At 40.6% G+C, this 23,232-nt stretch overlaps 1 protein-coding gene across 1 annotated transcript in view; it reads right to left on the bottom strand.

The window, feature by feature from the left end:
* The window catches only part of TACR1 (tachykinin receptor 1), a 149,162-nt gene extending 127,322 nt beyond the window's left edge, over nucleotides 1-21,840 (bottom strand). The window contains exon 1 of the mRNA XM_032410602.1: nucleotides 20,881-21,840. Coding sequence (XP_032266493.1) covers nucleotides 20,881-21,269 — 389 coding nt within the window. The 5' untranslated portion in view covers nucleotides 21,270-21,840. The remainder of the gene's footprint in view (nucleotides 1-20,880) is intronic.
* Nucleotides 21,841-23,232: the final 1,392 nt, after the last annotated feature.

Genomic DNA, 23,232 nt, shown 5'->3' with positions numbered 1-23,232 from the left:
TCAGTTCTTTCTTCCTTTAATGTAGAAACCAAGCTGCCCAGGTTGTGATGGCTAGGCTGCAAGATGGAAACAGCCTGTGACCAAATAATGTTTTCAGGGAGCTGCCCAAGAAAGAAATTGAACCTATAGTAAACTTAGAGTGAGTGATGAATAAACTTCTGTGTATTAAATCATTGCAATTTACTTATTAATGAAGCATATCATAGCCTATCCTAACACTTGTGATCTGCATGGCCTTCTTCTTTAATTTCACTGACCTTTCTCCACCTAACTCACTGTCATCCAGTCACACCCAGGTTTTATTACAAACCCATTCTTGACTTAGGGCTTTTTATTCTAGCTGTTCTTGTACCTAGAAAGTCCACTTCCAAGATCACTATACCACATTACTTTTAACCACTCTCATTCTTTTACCTTTTTCATTGCAGCACTTAATTGTAGTCAAAATTACATATTTTTTAGTTTGTTTATTGTATATATCTCTAAATAGAGAATAAGGACTTTATTGTTGTTCTCTGTTGTATCTTCAGGATCTAGAACAGTGCCTGGCACATAGTTTACATGTAGATTAATTGCATTAATGGTATCAAATATTTGTCCTTCTGTGTATCCTTGCCCTAAAGAGATGGAATCCAGTTCCCTAAGTGTGACTCTAGTCCATTCTGAGGGCTTGTTTTGGCCAGTGGGGCATTAGTAGATGTGACACAAATATAGACTTGAAAAAGTGTTTGCATGCATCCGTTTGTCTTTTGCACCTTTGCCATTGCCACGAAGACCTACCTTGGCTAACCTGTGGAAGGACGAAAGACACATGGAGCAGAGCTGAGCTGCCCATCATCTCCGCTGAGGCCACCTTGATCTGTTGGCAGTTCCCTGGCTCCAGAAATATGAATGAGCCCAGCCAAAATTCAGACAAGCCTAGGCTAAATCAGCTGAACATTGCAGACTAATAAAATAAACAATTGTTTATTGTTTTATATCCCAGAGATCTTATGGTTTTTATACAGCATTACTATGGCAATGGATAACTGATACAACACGGGCGCAATAAATAGCTATTGAATGTCTACAGTGGATATGTAGATGTTCTGCAGTGGGTATGTATATGCTCTTTCTTAATGTGTTCCTGATTTTACTATCCACCTATCCATTCTCCCATGTTAGTAAACTGAGAGAAGCCTCTGCTCCTTCCTCTCCTTCATTTCCAACTCCTACAACTTTCCAAACATTGAATAGCTTGCTACATTTTATAATTTCACCCTAAAATCTCTGGAATCTGGTTTCTCCAGATCCATAGTTCAATAATATTTTACCTCAATATTATAATAACTTCCTATTTAGAATCCCTACCAATAGTTTTCTCCCCAACTCTAGAACATCCTCCACACTGCCACTAATTTTATCAACTTCAAAAACAAATATGGATTTATAGTTCTATAAAAGATTGAGGGGTCACTTTGAAATACTTCTTCCAAATTCCTTAAAAAAACACCTAGGAAATAATTTTTCAAAATAAAAAAGAAATAAACATAACCTGGGCAAGTTCAGTAAGGGAAAAAAATGTAAAAACAACAAAGACAAACATAATCCAGCCCATTGTTTCTTAACTGTCTGAATAATTTATTATTTCTCATATAATATCAAATATTAACATTATGGAAAGTAAAGGGAAGTGGATGCAACATTATTCCTACAGTCATGCACTCACTCACTTGCTCTGCTGAGTAAGAAATAAGAGGTGGACTCACAGTATTTCCAACAACTCCTTGCTGATCTTGTCTGCCTCACAGCCTGCAGTGAGCTTCTTTTATTACTCAGACTCCATTAATAGTTAGGGTGGTAATAAATTACCATAGGGCTTATGAATTGTGATTTTATGTTTCTTCCACTTTCTTTTAATTTTATCCATGGATACATTTTTAATGTGAAAAATGACAAGTGTAAATGGAAAGCATTGGTTCTTCCAATGCATCATACTTCCTCCTGCCCAGGGTTTTCATAAATGCAGCTAATTTTCTCAACTCTTTCCTTTCCACCCAACCTCCCTCTTAGTTAGTTAGGATTACATTTCATTGCAAATAAGAGAAAATCTGTTTATCATAAGTTTAAAGAAATAGAGGTTTCACTGTTTTTCACAAGAAGGCCAATGCCAGGTAGGGTAGTTTAGGGCTGGTATGTGGGTCAGTGAATGCTCAGGGCTTCAGGCTCTTTCTAACTTTCTGATTCCCAAACCTTAGTGGATAGAGGTTGTTCTCATTGGTAAAATGTGCTGCTACCATCCAGGTCTCTTGCCCTTATTCTAGAGAGGAAAAAGGGGGAAAAGCAAAGAATAAAAAAAAGTATTTTTCTTGTAGACATTGTCTTTTTATTCAAGAAGAGAAGCTCAATCTAGAGACTTTCTCCTGCACCCCACTGGCCACAACTTTGTCATATGGCCAATGCTCCCTGCAAGGGAACTGGGACATCAATAATATCTCTAGTAGAGGATGGGGAAGGAGAAGGGGGTTGTATATGGCTTTTGTGTAACCAACCAGTGTCTGTCACTCTGCTCTTCCTAATTCCTACTCATCCTTTAGCTCTCAGCCCAAAACCATTCAGATTAAGTGAATTTTTATATACTCTCATAACATTAATATTATTTAATACCTCTTAAGACAATTTTTAAGTGTACACTGATTTGAATAATCATTGGATTAATGTCTTATTAATATCTGTTTGAGGGCAGAGATCAGGCTTGATTCTTGCTGACTATTGTATGCCTGGAGCCAAAGTATGTATGGTATTTCACTTAGCATAATAATCTTTAGCTCCAAACATGTCATTGCAAATGGCAAGATTTCATTCTTTTTTATGGTTGAGTAATATTCTAGTGTGTGTATATTTATATTTATATTTAAACACCGTATCTCCTTTATCCATATATCAGTCTTTGGACACTTGTGCTGTTTCCATAATTGGCTATTATAGATAGTACTGCTATAAACAATGGGGTATATGTATCTCTTTGAATTAGTATTTTTGTATTCTTTGGGTAAATACCTAGCAGTGCAGTTGCTAGATCATAGGGTAGTTCTATTTTTAACTTTTTGAGGAACCTCCATATTGTTTTCCAGAGTGGCTACACCAGCTTGCATTCCCAAAAACAGTGCAAGATGGTTCCCTTTTCTCCACATCCTCACCAACACCTGTTGTTTCTTGTGCTGTTGAATTTAGCCATTCTGATTGGTGTGAGGTGATATCTCATTGTAGTTTTGATTTACATTTCCTTGATGATCTGTGATGTTGAGCATCTTTTCATGTCTGTTGGCCATCTGTATGTCTTCTTTGGAAAAATGTCTGTGTTTTCTGCACATTTTTAAATTGGATTATTTGGTTTCTGGGTGTTGTTTTATAAGTTCTTTATATATTCTGGATACTAACCCTTTATCATATGTCATTTGCAAATATCTTCTCTCATCCCATAGGTTGCCCTTTAGTTTTGTTGATTGTTTTCTTCTCTGTGCAAAAGTTATTTTGAGAGTATTATGCTAAGCAAAATAAGTCAGCCAGAGGAAGACAAATACCATATGATTTCACTCATATGTGGAAGTTAAGAAACAAACCAAACAGGGGCGCCTGGGTGGCTCAGTCGTTAAGCGTCTGCCTTCGGCTCAGGTCATGATCCCGGGGTCCTGGGATCGAGCCCCACATCGGGCTCCCTGCTCCGTGGGAAGCCTGCTTCTCCCTCCCCCACTCTCCCTGCTTGTGTTCCCTCTCTCGCTGTGTCTCTCTGTCAAATAAATAAATAAAATCTTTTTAAAAAAAAAGAAACAAACCAAACAAGCCAAAGGAAAAAAAGAGAGAGAGAGAGAGGCAAACCAACAAATAGACTCTTAACTATAGAGAACAAACTGTTACCAGAGAGGAGGTTATGTGTGTGTTGGGGGGGAGAGTTGGTTAATAAATGATGGGGATTAAGGAGTGCACTTGTCATGATGAGCACTGGGTTTTGTATGGAAATATATATTGTACACCTATATTGTACACCTGAAACTAGTATTACACTGTACATTAATTAACTGGAATTTAAGTAAAAACTAAAAAAAAAGTATGTATGGTCTTGACCCTCTATAGATATCTAGATCTCCATCTACATAGCATGAGAGAGTTCACATTAATGGAACAAAACAATGACTGTTTTAAAAGCTAAGTGATGGTGAAAATAAAATGTGCCAAAATAAATTTATATTAATAATAACATTGTAGAAGCCAATAAACTATATATATAATGATTTTTTAAGCCACAAAATAAGGTTTATTTATACATCTTTGATAGTATCTCCTTGCTTGCCTTATTCATATTGTTTATGGGAAGGGAGAATCTGGAAAAAATAAAACTTGATATTTTTAAAATAAAGTTTAATTTTTTTAAATTGCAATTTTAATTTTTCCCTCTAAAATGCTAATTGTCAAGGTCCTTAAATAAGCCATTTTATTAATCACGGTCTTGTTTTTTTTTTTTAAGATTTTATTTATTTATTTGACAGAGAGAGAGATAGTGAGAGAGGGAACACAAGCAGGGGGAGTGGGAGAGGGAGAAGCAGGCTTCCCGCTGAGCAGGGAGCCCAATGTGGGGCTCAATCCCAGGACCCTGGGATCATGACCTGAGCCAAAGGCAGATGCTTAATGACTGAGCCACCCAGGCGCCCTAATCACGGTCTTTTTAAAAGTCTTATAAAATGCATACCCAAGCTGAAAAAATCTGTGCTGCTAAATTTTGCTTATCCGTATATCTTCTTGGATTTTGCAAAATCTGTGTCTACCCACAAGGATGTGTCTTCCCTGGGAAACTGTGTATTGTGCCAGAAAAAAAGATGAGCATGAGGCTCAGCCTCTTCCTCTGGCTAAGGAGCTTCAGTGTACAGAGAACCACTGCTGGACTCTTCCCGCTCCTTGGGGCTGGCTTTTGCATTGGTCATCTTCACAAGAACTGTGTGGCTGGGGTTCTTTCCCTGCGATTATATCATTGGCTGGCAAGACTCCTAAACTGAGAGGGTAAAACCGGCAAACTACTGTGTAGACCTCACTCCCACTGGTTTTCTGAATCAATAACCTATTGTGTTATTTCTTTTTTTCTTCTGCTTCACCTGGAGGGCCTGGGAAATGCCCTGTACTACTGTGTAATGGCTAAACAAAGAAAGAGAGGGAAGCAGTATCTTCCAGGAAGTTGACTGGAAGAAAAGCTTCTCACCAAAGTCTTATTTCAGAAAACATAATAAATTTTAGAAAATGCTTATTTCCTTATAGCCCTGAAACCAAAACTTGAAAAGTCAACACTAAAAAATGAAATGACAGTTGTACCTTACAGCAAAGATGCAAAAATGTAAGTAAAATATTAGCAAGCAAATCTAGCAGTGTGCTAATAGAACAAAGTCTAAGACCAAGTACTGTCTATTCTAGGAGCTCTACATTAATTGAAGACTAAGAAATTAGGCAATAGAAGAAAAAAAAAAGTATTGCTGGGTGCCAAAAGGACAATTGATAAATTAATATCTAGATCTGATTAACTCTCTTGGTAAACTAGTAACTGAATGATATAATTTTTAAACTTCTGACTTAAACCAACAGCCAACATATTTAACGTAATATTAAGAGAAACATTCTTTGAAAGTCAGGGGTAAGAAAATATGTTTACTTTTACCAGTTTTAATTAAAATTGTTCTGAAAGTTCTAATAAAAAAGAAGGACATAGACACTGGATATAAAATTTAAGAACATAAAGATTTATAGATTTATATGATTATTGGGCAAATCTGAGAAAAGTGACATGAAAAACATTAGAACTTCTGCTGTACAGGGTTCATTAAGATAGCTGGCTTCATAGCGACTATAAAAAAATATCGAAGCTTTAGAATACACTGACAATAACCCATTAGAAAAAACTATGGGAAAATGATTGCATCTTCATTAGCAAGTGAAAACGTTAATTTTTTAAATGTTTAAAGAAATGTGAAGGATTAAAAGGAGAATAATATAAAAAATTATATAAGAAAACATATAGGCATGAATGATTAGAATATACACCATGTCCTTACATTGAAAAAAAAATCTTGATATGCTAACAATTCTTCCTAAAGTTTATTTCTAAATTTAACACATTTAACACCTCTCCAATAAAAATTCCAATAGGACTTTCAGGATGGATAATGGTGTTTAGACAGCAGGATAAACATATATGACATTTAAAAAATTAGACGTAATTTAAATTACTGATGGATTAAAGAAAAGGCAGATGGATGTAACTACAAAAAAAATTTAAGATAATCACTGAAAAAGAAATTAAAATTGTAACCAGAAACATGGAAAACTATTTGCAGCATATGACAGTCAAAAGGTTGTATCCTTAACACAGTTTCTGCAATGCAATATGAAACTTAAAAATGCAGATTTAAATTAAAAAATGTCCTAGGGTCATGAATAGGAAAAAAAATTGCTTTACAAAAAAGCAAAATGTAAAGGAATAATAAATATACAAAAATATTCAATCTCATTAGTAAGAAATGCAAACATAAATAACATTTTAAATCTTTTAAATTGGAAAAGATGTTTCTGAAATTGTTAGGAATATGAAGGAACACTTTCATACAATGGGTGTATATATTCTGATTCACGCTGCCAAATTGCTAAAGCTTTCTGAAGACCAAGTAAGCAGAATGAAGCCAAAGCCTTTTAAATGTCCAATGCTCTGAAGAGACTTTTCTCCTAAGAATATAACCTCATAGTCACACACATGTACAAGTGTAGCTAGAAATACTGATCACACAAATGATGCATTATAGCAAAAGCTAGAAACAACTGCAAGATCTCAGGATGTTATTTAAATTATGATACTTTGTAACCATGAAGCATGCTCTTTTAGAAGAACATTTAATTACATGAAATGTTTATTATGTTAAATTTTTAAAATTATACATGCCAGGGTGCCTGGGTGGCTCAGTCAGTTAAGCATCTGCCTTATGCTCAGGTCATGATCCCAGAGTCCTGGGATCCAGCCCCAAGGTGGGCTCCCTACTGAGCGGGGAGTCTGCTTCTCTGCTTCTTCCTCTCCCTCTGCTCCTCCCCTCCCTCATGCTCTCTCTCTTTCACTCACTCTCTCTCCCTCAAATAAATAAATAAAATCTTTAAAAAAAAAGAAAATTGTATATGCTACAGGAGTATAATTGTATAAAATAACCTATGCATAGGGAAAAATTCCTGTACTGAAATAATTTCTAAGAATTGACAATAGTGGTGTTGGGCAGTGAGATGAGGGTTGATTTTGCTTTTGTTCTTCATCATGCTGTATTTTCCATAAGGTGCTAATTCTCCTTAATGAATACATAATATTTTATAGTTTTAGAAGTATATATATTAAATGTAATCAGAAGGGAATTTGCAGTTGTGCAGGTAATATTCAACAGTAAGTTATTTTTCTTAAAAAAGTAACTTAAGTATACCTTAAATTTACACGATGTTATATGTCAAATATATTCCATTTTTAAAAAGTAGCTTAAGTTTAGACCTAAATAAACAGTCTTAAAGAATATATTCAGGACCCTTCTGGAATCAAAATCATAGTACTTTGCATTTTTAATATTTAACAGCTTTTGGTTTTGTCTGCTCCAACTCCATTTTTCAGGCAATAACATTTATCAAAGCCATGCTATTTTCAAAATGCTGAGGAGGAGACGGGAGGAAATGGAGCAAGGAATTTTTGGTCCAGGTGTGGAGAGAAAAGGAGAAAGGAAAGACAGACAAAGAAAAAGGGATGCAAGCTTCTAGATGAAGTGTGGGTCCAGACAGACACTAGCAGAAAATTCAGCTCTTGGAAACCCAGCCCTCACCCCAGGATTTGTAAACAGCATTAATCCATTGTTGAAGATGCTAGCGAGGTAAAGAATCAGCCTTGGCCACCTAAACGGGGACTTCACTGCACTGCTACCCTTAACCCCAACATACCAGACCCTTAGGACTGCCTGGGACTGTGACCCAAATTCCCTTCTGATGACAATATCCAAGCTATAAAAATACTACATATTTATCAAAGAGAATTAGTGACTTACAAAGAAGTATGAAGAACAGAAGCAAATTCACCCTCGTTTCACCAGCTAAACACAAATGTAGAGTTCACGGGCACCTCAGGACTGAGACAGTTCTGATTATGGCAGGAGAAGGTCTTTCAGCAGTGATCTGGGCTCATGATAACAGCCCCTTGTGCTTCCCAGCTGTCTCCTTGGTAGACACATGGGATCATGTTGTGAAAGCCAAACTCTGGACACCCTGAAGTACCTAAATCCCAGCATTCTTTACATCTCATATTGACTGTCCTCAAGACTGTTTGTCTTGGTTCTCTACACTCTTTCCTGCTCATGAGGAGGTAATTGAAAGGAGTAGGTAATCAGAATGGACACATTCCCATTTTAAAATACAAAGGGGACTTGGAAGGTAGAAGCCCAAATCATTTTCACCTTAGTGGGATTTTAATTGGCTACTCTTCTCTTGATTCAACTCAATTTACTAAATTGGATTGGCTGTGAAGAGAACAGAGCAGTAATGTGGGACCACACACTTGTGAGGCAGGATCGGGGAGTGCCTTAATGCAGACTTGGGCTGGTTAGAGCATTAATGAGGGAAATGGCCAGAAAGGGAAGAGGATACCTTCTTTGCATTTTGCTTAGTGTTAGGCTGGCTGTGCCTTAATTGGGCCACTGAAACCCATGATGGCTGTGATATGGCTCATATCCTGAGTCTTTAACATATTAACTTCCAGACCCTTCATCATGCCAGCTGGAAAGAGAAAGGAACTGGTCTTTGGAAACAAATTTAAGTGAGGCTGCCGGTACGGATTTGGCCACAGGGTTTCTAGGTTATTGTCTAAGTTTCTCTTAGAAGAGCCTGGTTAAGTTGTTGAGTTAACTAGCTGCATTTCATCCTCAGGACTTCTCCCCTTTTAGTTCCCATCATAAATTCAGGCATTTTAAAGCCCCCTCTGACTCCCTCGGACTATTCGGGAGAGTATTTCAGCTGTTTCTGGGGGTTTTCTTTTGTTTAAAGATTTTCAGAGTCAGACAAATCCTCTTACGAGAGCATTTTAATTATTCAAGAGGATATTTCTCCACAGTAAAATAAAATTAATTAATAAATCATACAAGGTGAGTATTTAAGCTTATGCTCCTAACTCCCCACATACCACCAAATGTGCACATTAGACTTCAAAATTAGTGTCTCAGTTATACTCTATAACAGAGCAGGGGGTAGGTAGCACGACTATTGACTCTTCCTGTCAGAGCTCAGGCAGTAGTGTGATTTGTGAAGGTGGTTGCTTGTCAGTCCATATATGGCTTAGGGCACTGAGTTAAGCTGTAAGAACAGAGCATCACTTATTTTTTATGATCTGATATCTAGGACACTGAGAAGGGAAGGGAAAGGAACTCAGCACTTCTAGAGCTATAAAAAAAAGTCATGAGAGTCTGTCCTCATAGGGAAAACCCAGATGATCTGAAGAAAGACCATCTCATGATCCAATTGGAGGATTCAAGTGTGCCAGATACCTTCCACGCTCCAAGAAGAAAGGTCCTGCCACTGAAGACTTCATGCCAAGAGGAACGGAAGCTGCTACGTAGACCTTCTACTTACGATGCACACATGTCTCCGGGCATAGATCTGAAACATGCTGAGAGCCTGAGTTTGTCAAAACCAACAGGTACTACCCTTCCACTTTTGATGATTCATATGAAGAAGCAGGATACACCAGAAAAATTCTGGCACATATTTTTCATGACCTCAAAGTCTCAAAAAAGGAATTGAAGGACCCAGGATGGATGGTGATTTTTTGGGTTACTTTATCCATGGCAATGAGCTAGTTTGGAATGGCGGTCTATAAGAAGGTAAAAACATAAGAGGGTGTGGAATGCAGTTAATGCTACTCAGGTAGTAAAGTACTTGAATGCAGTCTGGGGTGGAATGAGGCTCTGCATGATTCTATCAATGTAATTCAGATGATAAAATGGTAAGACGAAAGTTGGAGAAGGATAACACTTGAAGGAAGCCAAGGAGATGCAGGGCACATTGGGACTATTCAATTCCAGTGGTAAGGTGTGAGTGGATCGTGGGGGCACTGTGAAGGCAGAGCTCCACCATGAAAAGGGCTCAGGGCTTTGGGCTCCTGAGAAACATACCCAGATTCCGATCTCCAACTCAACCCTGATTCCAGAACCTCAGTGGTTCCTATGGCCCCTATGATTTTGCCACCACTGCTTATGTCGCTTTATAACCCTGGAAACGCATTTTGTAAAATTCAATTGACAATGAAGAAATGGTGCTTCTATGTAAGAAGTGTGTGTAAAGTAGTGAGTTTTATGATCAGTATGTTATTTGTGGGTGATTTGTTTTTAATATGTTGGAAATGAGAATCTGATAGATTACAGAATTTGACTTACCAGATTTGTAATTTTAATTGAAATACTTAGGAGGCTTTAAATAATTAATTTTGTAGTCAATATTTAGAGGCTCATAAGAACCTCATTTACTTGTGAGTTTAATTCTTAGGAGGTTGAAATGCTTTAAGATAATTTAATATGCCAAATATGGAAGGTTTGATTTATTAGGTTTATCAGAACTATGTGAGTCCAGAGAAAGATTTTGTTTCTTCTATTTTTAAGTCATTTTAAGGGATTTGAAGTTTCAAGAAAGCCAGATGTATTAATTTGTGTATTAGATTTGAAATATTTAAGGGAATTTAATAATCAACTCACAAGATGCTGTATACATTTTTAAGATTATTTGATTTTTATATTTGTAAAAATTTGTGACTAACTGGAAATATGCAAGATCATTTGATTAAGTTTGAAAATGTTAAAATATTTAGGAGGAATTACTCCATCTTATGTTTAGGAGCTAATTGAGTATTAGTCAAAGGACAAGGGCAAGTGAATGTTTAACACTTTAACTAGACTTATAACAAAACTTCCAAGATTTATAAGATGTGTTCAAAGGCAAAAGAAACAACTTTAACAAATTGAATATCAACTAAAACACATGCAGCTGTAAGAGTGTTATGCTATTATCTTCAGGCATTTTTTTCCCTTACACATTTTTGCTATGACCCTCAGTCATTTCTCCCTCAGACATTAAACACTCAAATGATGCTCCATGGGACAGTGGTGACTTTGCAACATACAGGATGTAGGAAGTGAATGTGTGGTTTTGGAGATGGTATAAATGAAAATGACTTAGTTTTTCTGGACTGTGATATACAATATCCAAATACCATGCTTCTGGTAGAGTGTGTATTTCCATAGGTGGGAAGGATGCTAGAAAGCATTTGGCAAGAGGTTTGCTGTCCCAGTTTGGAGGATTTTAAACTATAATGGGGGGAGCAGGGATATAAATGTTTCACCCTTTTATACTTGATCTAGAAGGAATTCAAGAGGAGCTGAGACAGGAATGGGTGTGTAGAATGGGTATAATGGTGTGTCAGGGTTTATTATAGATCATAATACAGCCATTAACTGAGCTCTTACCAGATTTAAGGCAATGAATCAGCAATTTCCCATACATTTCCATACTTTTCCCTTTCCCTCTCTCCTTGCAACAATACTCTACGAGGTAACTTTTATTATATCCCTTTCATCAGATGGGGAAACTGAGGCCCAGAGAGATTAAGGGTCTTACCTACGTTCGCATATCTAGTAAATGGTAGAAGCACTGCTGGGACCACTGCCTGTGCTCTTTCCTACACTAAACTCCATTATCAAAGGTTAGATGTAAGGTTATTAAAAGATATTCTTATACAAAAGACATGAAAGGCACTCCACAGAAAGTCCCAAATATTAAATATAGTGATAAAGCTGAATTGGAGAGTAGATCAAGTAAAGAATTATAAAAAAGAGGAGCAAGGCACTAGGCTCAAGCCTGCTTAGACAAATTTCCTAGAGCTTCATGTGTTGCATTAATACTCAAGCCGAGATTTATGTCTTAAGGACATCATTAAAGCATCTCTTCATCACTGGGGATTCCTCATCCATAGAGCCTCATATCTTCTCTTCCATGAGTTGGAATCATAGTTTCTCAAGGTGACAAGAGAGGAGGTTTGGGTAATGGAATCCAGTTCCTCAGTCTGTCCTCCAGGTCAATGACTTTCTTGGGTCGTCTGCTGGAAATTTTCTGTGTCTTTGGTATTTTAATATAGTATGGACTATATGTTCAGACAACTACTGTGGACACAGGATTTGGAGTGCTGGTTGGAGGGTAGGCTTCTGCTTGTCATGACTCAGGAAAGACAAGTAAAACAGAGTGTACTTCCTGTTGCTAGTAGGGGTTTTGGAGAAAAAGCTAGGGGGTTGACAACAGTTGGGCCATAGGAGGGTCCTAAAATATCTGAGTTTCCAGTATTCCTGGAAAGACTGGAGAAATGATAGGTAGAATGACAGAAATGATAAACACCTCCCTTGATTAGAAGTGTTCTCCTGGGGTACAATATCTTTTGGGGACAGGGTGTGGGACAAGAATCCAAAGGGGCCCAGTTAAGTGGAGTGTGGAAAATGCAAGTGTGAATTAGAACACATAGTTATTCTAGAACAGGGGGTTCTGAACCAAATGTTCTATAGTGTAGCAAAACTCCATTGTAGGCATATATTTGGCCCAATTTTTCTTTTGCTTCAAGGCATAACATCTTAGGTGTGCTTTGATGTCTACCTGATGCACTGGGTCTGGTTTTCAGATTTTGGTTGATGTGTGTAGAATAGAGGTACAGTCAAGTCAACCACTATCCACACATTGTAATGAATACCTACTCTGTGTCAGGCAACTGGATAGCTGCTGGGAACAGGGATAAAGCATCCCTGTTTCCATGGTGCTTGTAATGTAATCTAGCAGGCAGGGAGCTGTGGGAGAGAACAACAAATTATAGACAATTGTATAAATAATGTGGGAATAGGTAAGAAGGATATACTTCATCGAGACTTGAAGGCTTAGTGGTGATGGTACTTGTGCTAAGTCTAAGAGAACAAAGTCACCAGGTATAGGATGCCAGTCCTACAGCAGGTGAACCTGGACAAAGTAATTGTAATAGGGTAATGTTCAGTTCTGGGTATTAGTTAAACTCTCAGTTAAGAGGACTATTAACAAATAGGAATAGCCAGTAGAGACTAAGGAGGATGGAAAGATGAAGGAACCAGGAACAGTTAAGCAGGGATGGAGAAGCTTCAGGAGGGATATATCTAAAAGACTGCCACATAGAAGAGGCATTACATTAATGGGAGTAGCCCATAACCAGAGGCAGATTTCAGTTCAACAAAAGGAATAATTTTATGATTCAAAATGGAATGAGTTTAACAAATGAGCCAGATTGAGTAAAATATTTAAGCAGAATTTTATATTCTTACAATGGCCCCATCTAGAAGGTGGTGGGTTGAACTTTTGTCTGGGTGGAAAATGATCCAAAGTCTCTAACATCCTCTCTGGCACAGTAGGACCCTTACCTCACTTTTCTGCCTCAATGACAACTTTCCTTAGATGATATAGCATTCAAGAGCCACGCTGAGTGGGACTATGTAGGCAGACATCTAAAGCACAGGAATGCAAATTGCATGGGTCTCCAAGCTATGAGGGAGTAAAGAGTGGGAGAACAATGCTAAAAGAAATTGTTTCTAATAGTCTTTCCAAGGCAGAAACAGAATCCCCATTGCTTATTTAGGATTTGATGAGACATCAGATTAGAGAGCATACAAATATAAGGTATCATTATCAATTTTATTAACATGAAATCTCTTTTCTAGTTTCCAAGTGACAAACACTAATAAATCATTATAATTCCCAGCTCAGTGTTCTTGAAGTTAATTAAAAAAAAAAAAAATACAAACTCCACATTGTTTTCTCTGTACTTTGCTTTCTTTTCTCCTCCTCCTCTCCCTCCTTCTCTTCCTTTTCTTTCTTTTACCAGTTAAGTCTTTCCCAGATTCCCAAGGGTAGTTCCTCCCTCTGTCTCCAAACTTTCTCAGCATGGAATTAATTACTTTAGGTTATAATGGCATTCATGACTTTATCAATCCCCAAAGATGAAAGAACAAAGTCAAAGTCATGTTTTACTGCCTCAGCATTTGGCATATGGTAGGTCCTCAGTAATGGTTGGATGGATGGATGGGTGAGGAAGAGGCCATTCCCCTCATTGCCTCTAATTTTATGCCTCTTTACCATACTCTGCTGATACTATCTATCATAGCTCACCAATGTTCACTAATTACCAAATCCAATGTCCTCTGATGAGTTTCAAAAAGTGAAATCCCTGGTAATTTCTGGATTTTAATGATACTAATGAATAGAACCAACCACAAGTCATTTCTCTTAACCTTTGTCAATCCACCTATCCTGATTTCTCCACTATCTCTCTGCTTCTTTTTTCCTCTCCTATTGCTTGATAGGACATTCTCATGAATATTTGGCCTCTTCGCCTCTTCTCTGGAAACACGTACAGGTAAAAGATGTTCTTAACTTTCAAACTCCAATAAGCCATCGGTTTGGAAAACTCCTAAATCTACATTTTCATCCCTGGCTTCTCAGTCTCTAGCCCCATATCTCAAGTTGCTTGTTGGGCATCTCCTACTAATTGTTATATTTTCACATCAAATCCAACAAAACCTGTACTCATCTTCTTCCTACCAACCTCTCCATTCATTCCCTGATTTACTTGTGAACTCACTTCAATTGAGTCAGTCATTCTTCCCAAACACTTTGCAACTTTTTACCTCCACGCTTTTGCTGAACAGTTTCTTTTATCTGGAATGTCACCTTTCTTTATCATCCTCTCTAAAAAATTTGATCTAATCTTCGAGGTCAAAGTCAAATGCCACTTTTTGGAGTCTACCTTGATCATCACTGGACATAATGTTCCTCCTCTTCTCTCATATTGAATTTGTCTGTACAATCCATATAAAATACATCATGTAACACCTTGTATTGTAGTTATCTCTAAATCAGTTTTATTTGCCTCAATATACAGCATAAGGCCTTTGAGGGAAGACATGAGGCCTTGTGTTAAGAAACATCACATTACCTGGTGGCATTATCCCTTGATGTACTGAAGATCTTTGTCCAAGTTTAACTGAGTGTTTCTCCCTCATGATCTTCATTCACCATTTGCCAGTTTAACATCAGTAATAGTAACAAAGTCTTGTGGTCCTACTACATGTGTTTACACTGAGAATTACTCTACACTCTCCTTCAATTGAACCTATATTTCTGCCAGTTTTTTGAAAAACCAAGGCCCTTGACCATTCAGGACACTGGGAGTTCCCATGAGTAGGGACAGGATGTGGCAAGTGTAGTGGGACAGCTCCAGAGAGTAAGTGGGCATTGAACCTCTCTAGGAAAGGTCCTCCAGCCTAACTGACCCATCCCAGATGTAACAAGCTCAAGTTTGATTCATGTCAACTCAAGACATTTGATATTCTGGATTTGAAAAGACAGGGTCAGTTGTGGTGGACGAGCTTCTAGTCAATGACCATTCTCAGTATCACAGAGATGCTTGGTCATAGGTTATAAGGTTCATCTAAATTAGTGCAAAGAATTCTAAAATCTATGTCTGACCTGTGGGTAGTGAAGAACTGACCTGAGATATACAATGGGATCCAAGTCTAGCCAACAAGGTGGGGTTCAAGGACAGACTGCAGGTCTAGTGGAGACCTGGGAAGCAGGCTATTTGAACTTGTAGCTGAGTGTGACAGGGAGAGTGGGATAGACACCACAGAACCATGGGAAGTTTCTGTTATTTATGCATATTTTTGCTCTTGGTTCCTCTTTTACTCTCTCAGAGAGCTCACTTTTTCTTTTGCCTTCACCATTACCTATCTGGGCAACTATATTTTTGGTCCTGACCATATTTCATATTGTTCAGAGACCATCATAATTTAGATGTTTCCTTTCACTCAAACAGAAGATCCAGAACCAGTGTGAGGAGTAAGCAATCTTCTCCTTTCAAATCACTGGAATTACACCTGCTCCTTCCATGTGGAGAAGCAGTGTCACCAGCCCAGTGCTTTTCTTTTTCTTTAAAAAAAGATTTTATTTATTTATTTGAGAGAGAGAAAGATTGAGAGAGAGTGCGAGCATAAGCGGGGGAGGGGGGAGGGGGAAGAGGGAGAAGGAGAAGCAGTCTCCCCACTAAGCAGGTAGCCCAGTGTGGGGCTTGATCCCAGGACTCTGGGATCACGACCTAAGCTAAAGGCAGACACTTAACCGACTGAGCCACCCAGGTGCCCAAGCCCAGTGCTTGTCTAAGCCTTCTGTTGCTTTGTTTCCCAGTCAGGCTGCCTTTTGCCTCTACAGTCCCTCTTGTGGAGCTTCAGAATTGGTCTCCCTCCACCCTTCTTAGATGTTGCTCTGCAGTACTAGAACTGGCAACCATCAGGGTCCCTGCAAAATGGAGGTGTCACCTCAGTGTCCTCCAACTTCCAATTTTTTGAAACATCACACGTGCCTTTTAAGTTTTCTAACAGGGAAATTTTTTTTCCCTGGGTGGGAGAAATTACAGAGTTTCAAAAAGTGAAATCCCTGGTGTTTTTTGGAGTTTAATTAGAGTTAGACCTGCTCTTGTTTAGGTATATTTGTCTCTGCAACCATTTTTTAAAAAAGATTTATTTCTACGAGAGCGAAAGAGAGAGAGCGAGAGCATGCAAGTGGGGGGGAGGAGGGGCAGAGGGAGAAGGAGAGAATCTCAAGCAGACTCCACGCTGAGCTCGGGGCTCCACATGTGGCTCGATCTCGATCTCATGACTCTGAGATCATGACCCCGAGATCATAACCCTGAGATCAGGACCTGACCGAAATCAAGAGTCAGACGCTCAACTGACTGAATCACCCAGATGCCCCTCTCTCTGCAATCTTTTTATTCTAGGTAAACACTGCCTCCAATAAATACGTATTTTTTCTTCAGAAGTAGACACCCCCCACCGGCTCGTTCCCCACTCTATGGAAAGATAACAGAAAAGAATTAAATTAGTACTACAATCTACAGCTGAAGGTTTTTTCTCTGTATACATTTTGGTTCTAGAAGGAAATTTGGCAAAGTTTACCAAGACAGTTTGACCTAGCAATTCCACATCAAGGAGTTTATTCCAAGGAGAGAACAAGGGATGCTCTTAAAGATTTATGTCTAGGATACTTGTAATTATTAAAAATGGAAATAATTTACATCTAAAAACAGAAGAATGGTAAAATAAATGAGTATAGCCACGCAATATAACGCATCCATTAAAAATCCCATTTTGCATGGGATGGAAAATGCCCACGATATGATGTTAAGGAATTAAACAAAAAACAAAAAGCAACTATTGAACTGTTTTATTGTGATCCAAAATTCATCCTTAAAGGTGTGAGTAACTGTATGTGGCATAAGTAATGCAGATAGAAAAAGCCAGTATAAGCTAGCATTCCAGAATTTTAACCGGTTATCTGTCAGTAGTGGGATTGTAGATACTTTTTACATTTTCTTTATAATTTTATATATTTTCAAAATGTTCTTCTGGGAAGATGTATTATTTTATTCATTCATTCACTTATTTAATAAATGTGTAGTGACCATTAGGTGCCAGACACTCTGCTTTGTGCTGAGGAGATAAAGTAAACAAGACAGAACAGATGTGTTCTTTGCTTTGCTCAGAGTTTACAATCCCTTAAAATTGGGAGAAAAAGGTTTTTTTCTTAATTCATTTCATCTGACCCAGTAATTCCACTTTTGGGAATCTATCCTAAGGAAATAATCAAGAAAGCAAAACAAAATTATCATATAGAAATGTTTATTAGTGCATTAACCATAAGGCAAAAAAATTTAGAAACCACCTAAATGCCCAACAGTAGGGGGATGGTTAAAGTAATAATAGCACATTCATATAATGGAATAATAGGAGGCCATTAAGATTAAGTTACTGAAGACTTCTTTTTTTTTTTTTTTAAAGATTTTTTGTTTATTTATTTGACAGAGAGGGAGAGAGCGAGAGAGGGAACACAAGCAGGGGGAGTGGAAGAGGGAGAAGCAGGCTTCCCACTGAGCAGGGAGCCCGATGCGGGGCTTGAACCCAGGACCCTGGGATCATGACCTGAGCTGAAGGCAGACGCTTAACGACTGAGCCACCCAGGCGCCCCAGATTAAGTTACTGAAGACTTCTTAATAACATGGGAAAGCGTTATTAATGATTTCCATTACTATCAATGGGAAAAAAATAAGCTGCAAAATTATATAGAATCTGACCTCAATTATGTAGTGTAATAGTCATAGAAGAGAAATTCAAATGTTAACAGGTGTTATTTTTACATGGTGAAGTAATGGTTGATTTGTATTTTTGTGTCCATGTTCTTCATATTTCCCAAGTTTTTGCAATGAACAGGTTTAATTTTATAATCAGGAAAACCATGCTGCTTTTGTTTTTAAAGACTTGACTTAGACATTACCTGTTAAAAATTCAAGGAAACATACAAAAAGATAATTTACCATTTCCTTAAAGTCTGCACTGTCTTGGTGAAGAAAGGAGAGATAATTCATATGGAGAGAGCTGACAGCCCCTTTCCTTTCTAAAACATTCTTGGGAGAGAATGGATGACCACAAATGCAGTGGAGCTACCTCCAGCACAGGGCCTGTGGGGAATTAATTCACTGTGCTCATGAGGCTGAGCAAGGGAAAATAGAAGGAGCACTTGGAGACAGAGCCCTGGAGCCTAATCCCAACCTCTACCTTGAATTCTAACCTTGAGCATGATGTTGATAATCTCCCTGGGCTGTATCTGTACATTAGGGACCTGGGGACGTTTCTCACTGCTGTCATTTCCCTCACTGAGCAGGTGTCATGCAGGGTCAGGGTCCTGTCTCTGGTTTGCCTAGAGAGAAAGAACAATGGAGCCTGAGATGCCAGGGTCAAGGCAGCCAAAATCTGGCTCCCTACCCAATCCAGTGTGAAGACTTTGACCCTGACTCCTGCCCCTTGCCTTCTAAGTTCAAAGAGAAAGAGCATGGCTGTGGAACATATCAATTCTGTGTAAGCCAAAGCAAGAGAGCCGGCTGCTGGTGCTCCATCAGCTACTGAATGCTCAGGCGCACACTGACTGACAGGTCTCCCTTGAGCCCACACAAGGCCCAAGTGCATTTAAAATAGCAACTTTCCTCTAATTTAAAGTTCATCAAGGCTGAAATCACAGCAGGTTTCACTGCACCTGTATTCAGTCATTTATCATGCTCTGGGTTTTCTAAATGTAAGGGTCTGCTGTGCAGTTAAAGGAGCAAGTCAGTGCAGAAAGATTTATAGGCATACTTCACTTTCAACAAACTTAATATCTGAAAATTAAAGTACCATAAAAGATAAATTTACAAAAGAATTCATTTCAGTAGCACTTCGAGTAATTGGTTTACCTTCCACCTTTAAAACATAAATTGATTCACCACAACCTGTTGTACACAATGTATCAAGCACATAGAGGTACATAAAGGGAGATGTACACGGAACTTAAAAATCAGCATCTGGACACCACCCCAAAGCTGGAAACATTTCTCTGATTGGCTATAGAGGCTGAAAGAGACCTTAAATCAATTGCAAATGATAAACAATTTTTATGCTAAATTGGCTATGGAAGCTGAAAAAGACCTTAAATCAATTGCAAATGATAAACAATCTTTATGCTAAAAGAGTTTAGTAGTTGGGAAGTTTTTTTTTGGGGGGGGGGATTTTTCTTCTAGGTCCTTCTTTGGGTTTCTCATAATTCATTGATTTCATCAAGGCCATGGAAAGAACCCATTTTAAAATCATAGTGGCAGGTGTTTTCAACATACCTCCGCATCCCAGGTAAGCATTTAATAATTGTGCACACATAGATATACACATTAGAGACCTATAACACCCACAAAAATGTCAATACAGATAAAGCTGTGCTCTAATAATCAATTTTCCATCCTGCCACCTGAGGAGCCATTCATTCCAAAATGCTAGCCCCAGTATTTGAAAATGCCAACATTTTCATTTTCAATCAGCTTCTGAAATCCCAGTTAGTTGCAGGAAAGAAAGAGCTTTCAACTGCCTTTGCCAAGCACGTTTCTCTGTGGATACAGACAGGTTAAAAACATTGACCTTACATGACAAGAGAAATTTAGAAAAGCTCCCGGGTAAGCTCCCTGGGTCCCTATCTGTGGAGTTCCTGAGGAACAGCCTAGCTGCCTCTCATTCCTGAATGAGAGCTCCCAGCAGCATAGACAGAGCCAAATTAGAATCCTGAGTATTTTATGATTCTAATGAAATGCTCTTCACATACAAATAATATTGGAGAGTTGAGGTGGGAGCAGAAGATCTCCAAATGTCCAGGAAAAAGTGAAAAATGAGAAATTGTGCTTAGACATACTTAAAACTGGAAGGCACCAAGAGGCTCCCCAGCATAATAGTAGGCTTGCAGAGATTCACAAAGCCCCAGTCAAAGGCCAGCCCCTTGGCCAAGTTCTGGGTATCCCCTTCAGGCCTTCAGGGTAAAGGAGAGAGGATGAATATATGGAAAGAAGCAAAGGAGGAGTGGAAAGGAAAGTGTCAAGGAGATGAGTGCAGGAGGGGTGAAGAAAATAGGGTTAAATGAAGGAAAAAGGAGGTGTGTGAAGAAAGGGAGACTGGCAATGAGTGAAAAGGAGGAGAAAAAGGAAAAGGAAATAGAAAAGGAAATGGTGAAATAAGATAAAGTTCCCCATTAACAACTGACTTAGTTGGCTGTCAGGAAAAACCCCAGGGTACAGGTGACCAATCTCCACCTTGAGCCAGGTGCAGTGCAACCTGGAAGCTCCCAGCAATGCCATGGTTCTCTATGAACACTTCCTCCCTTCTCCACAAAGGGCAAGCTCACCTATCGAAGGCCACAGCAGTCATGGAGTAGATGCTGGCGAAGACAGCAGCGATGGGGAAGAAGTTGTGGAACTTGCAGTAGAACAGGCCGTAGTACCACTCATTGTGGACAGCGTAGGTGAAGTTCACCACCGTGTTGAATGCAGCCATGGATGCCTCTGCGAAAGCCAGGTTCACCAGGAAATAGTTAGTCACTGTCCTCATTCTCTTGTGGGCCAGGATGATCCACATCACCACCACGTTGCCCACGACGGAGGTCACCACGATGACCGTATAGGCAGCTGCCCAAAGGACAATTTGCCAGGCCGGCTGCACGAACTGGTTGGGCTCTGAGGTGTTGGTGGAGATATTGGGGAAGAGGTCTGAGTCTACCTGGAGAACGTTATCCATTCCCCCGCCAAGTGGTTAAGCCCTCCTCCCTGCACACACCCCGCCTTTGCAGCAGGCCCTGAGGCTGACGGCTGGGGTCAGGGTCCTGTTTAACCAGGACAGGAGGGCTGCAGGCTGTTTCTGGGCAGAACTCTTTTCTTGCAAGCAGGAGAGTTGGCGCTCCGAAGATAAACGCTTCTAGATGCGCTGCTTCTCGTGGCTCTGAATTCCTCCACTTTCAAGCATCAGGAAACATTTGAGTTCAGAAATCCGGAGACAGTGTCTCTACTCCGTGGGACTGGAAAAAGGAAAGAAATTCCACGGCTAACGGTTCCGGGAAGCAGGAGACCTTTCTGCACCTGCTGCTGCTTGCAACTCCTGTTCCCGCTGCTCGCAGCGGCAAATGCAAAGCCCTGTTCTGCAGGAGGACTTAGGGGCGAAGGGGAGAGTGTTCGTCACAGCACGACCTGTAAAAGTTCTGAGTCTATGGCGGGGATTCTGTGGCCCCTTGTCCGTCTGGAGATTTTTCCTTTGCTTTTGCTGCGCTGCCGCCGCCGCCGCCGCCGCCTGCAGCTTCGCAGGCGCCTCTTTGGCTCGGGTCCTACTCGGCTCGGGAGTTAGCAGAACCTCGGCAGGCTGCGCGCGAGGCTTTTATAACCCTCTGCAGAGACGTCACCGAGAAGGGGCAGTACCTGGGTTGCGTACTCGCCAGTCCTCGTGCGCAGCGCCGCAGCTGAACCAGCTGTTGGCAACTGTCTCATTCCACCAACGCAGCCACCTCGCCTTTTGCGGCTACCTGCTGCTGGAGTCTCAAGCCCCGCGCCCCACGCACTCCGCGAGGGGGCGCTAGGTAGCCTCGGAGTAATTGCGCCGGACGGACTCTGCAGCTGGAAGCACAGAAAGGAAGGATTTGAGAAAGAGCTGTAGGGATGGACACAACTTCCAGGGAGAGCAGCCCAGAGCGTTGCGACAGCTCTGCAGAGGCGCCTGCCTGTGGCTGTGGGAGTCGGGCAAGTGTGGGGGCGACGTGCCAGCGCTGCGCTCCGGGCCTCTCTCCAGCCCGAGCATACCACGGGCTCGCTCTGGCTGCTACCGAGAAGGAAGAGGTGACAATGCCCAGTTCCAGGTCTCCGGAAAACAACTTTCCTGAGATCGTGTTTAGGAAATAACCCCAAATACCTAGTTCCCTTCTCTGGGAGGACCGATTCCCCTGGGGAAGCAAGGATAGACTAAGCTTTGGGGACACGTTCCCCAGACTCGCCGGTGACTTGGCCCCTAGGTTCCTGAAAACCTCCAGCTGAGCTCTACAGTTGAGCCCCCCGCATAGGCAGCCGGGACTGGGCTGGGCTCCCTACGAAGCTTGGTGAGCGCAGGAGCCACCTATAAGCAGTGTGTCGCCCAGACGCGCCTCTCTGGGCTCTCTGCCAGCACCCACTGCGGCCTCGCGTTCACCGCCCGGGGACCTAGCAGCTTCTACCTCTGCGCCTCCGGGGCCTGCGGGGCAGAGCCCGGCCGGGTGGCGTCGGGGGCTCCTTCCCTTACTCCCTCGCAGTTTTGCATAGGGACTGGAAGGCAGTTTTGTCCCCCTTCTCTCCCCACCCTACCCCCCCGCCCCCGGCGGACTTCAAGGCTTCATCTGCCAGTCGAAGGCCATTTCAAACCGCGGAGCTGGTGTCGGGCACTGGGAAGGAGGTGGGAAAGGCTCGCCCTTGGGTGTGAACCGTTTTGGAAAAGCCGAGATGGGCTGAGGTTTGGAGGGCTTTCCAGCCCAGAGCGCCCAGGAGATACGGTTCTCCGGGGAAACTGAACCTTTGGAGTCTTTCTGGGGGCCATCTATTCATACTCTGTCTCCTCTCTTTTCACTGCCGGGACTCAAAACTGTGCGACGTGGGTGGGGACGGGTAGCATGGCCCAGCGCAGAGGCTCGGGTTGGCGCAAGCCCGCATTCTCCCGGGAGCGGCGTTTACGCACTAGTCCTGCCTGC

This window comes from Phoca vitulina, unplaced genomic scaffold (assembly GCF_004348235.1).
Source record: "Phoca vitulina isolate PV1807 unplaced genomic scaffold, GSC_HSeal_1.0 scaffold12, whole genome shotgun sequence".
In the NCBI taxonomy this organism is placed as follows: Eukaryota; Metazoa; Chordata; class Mammalia; order Carnivora; family Phocidae; genus Phoca; species Phoca vitulina.
This window is presented reverse-complemented; position numbering and strand designations above follow the sequence as displayed.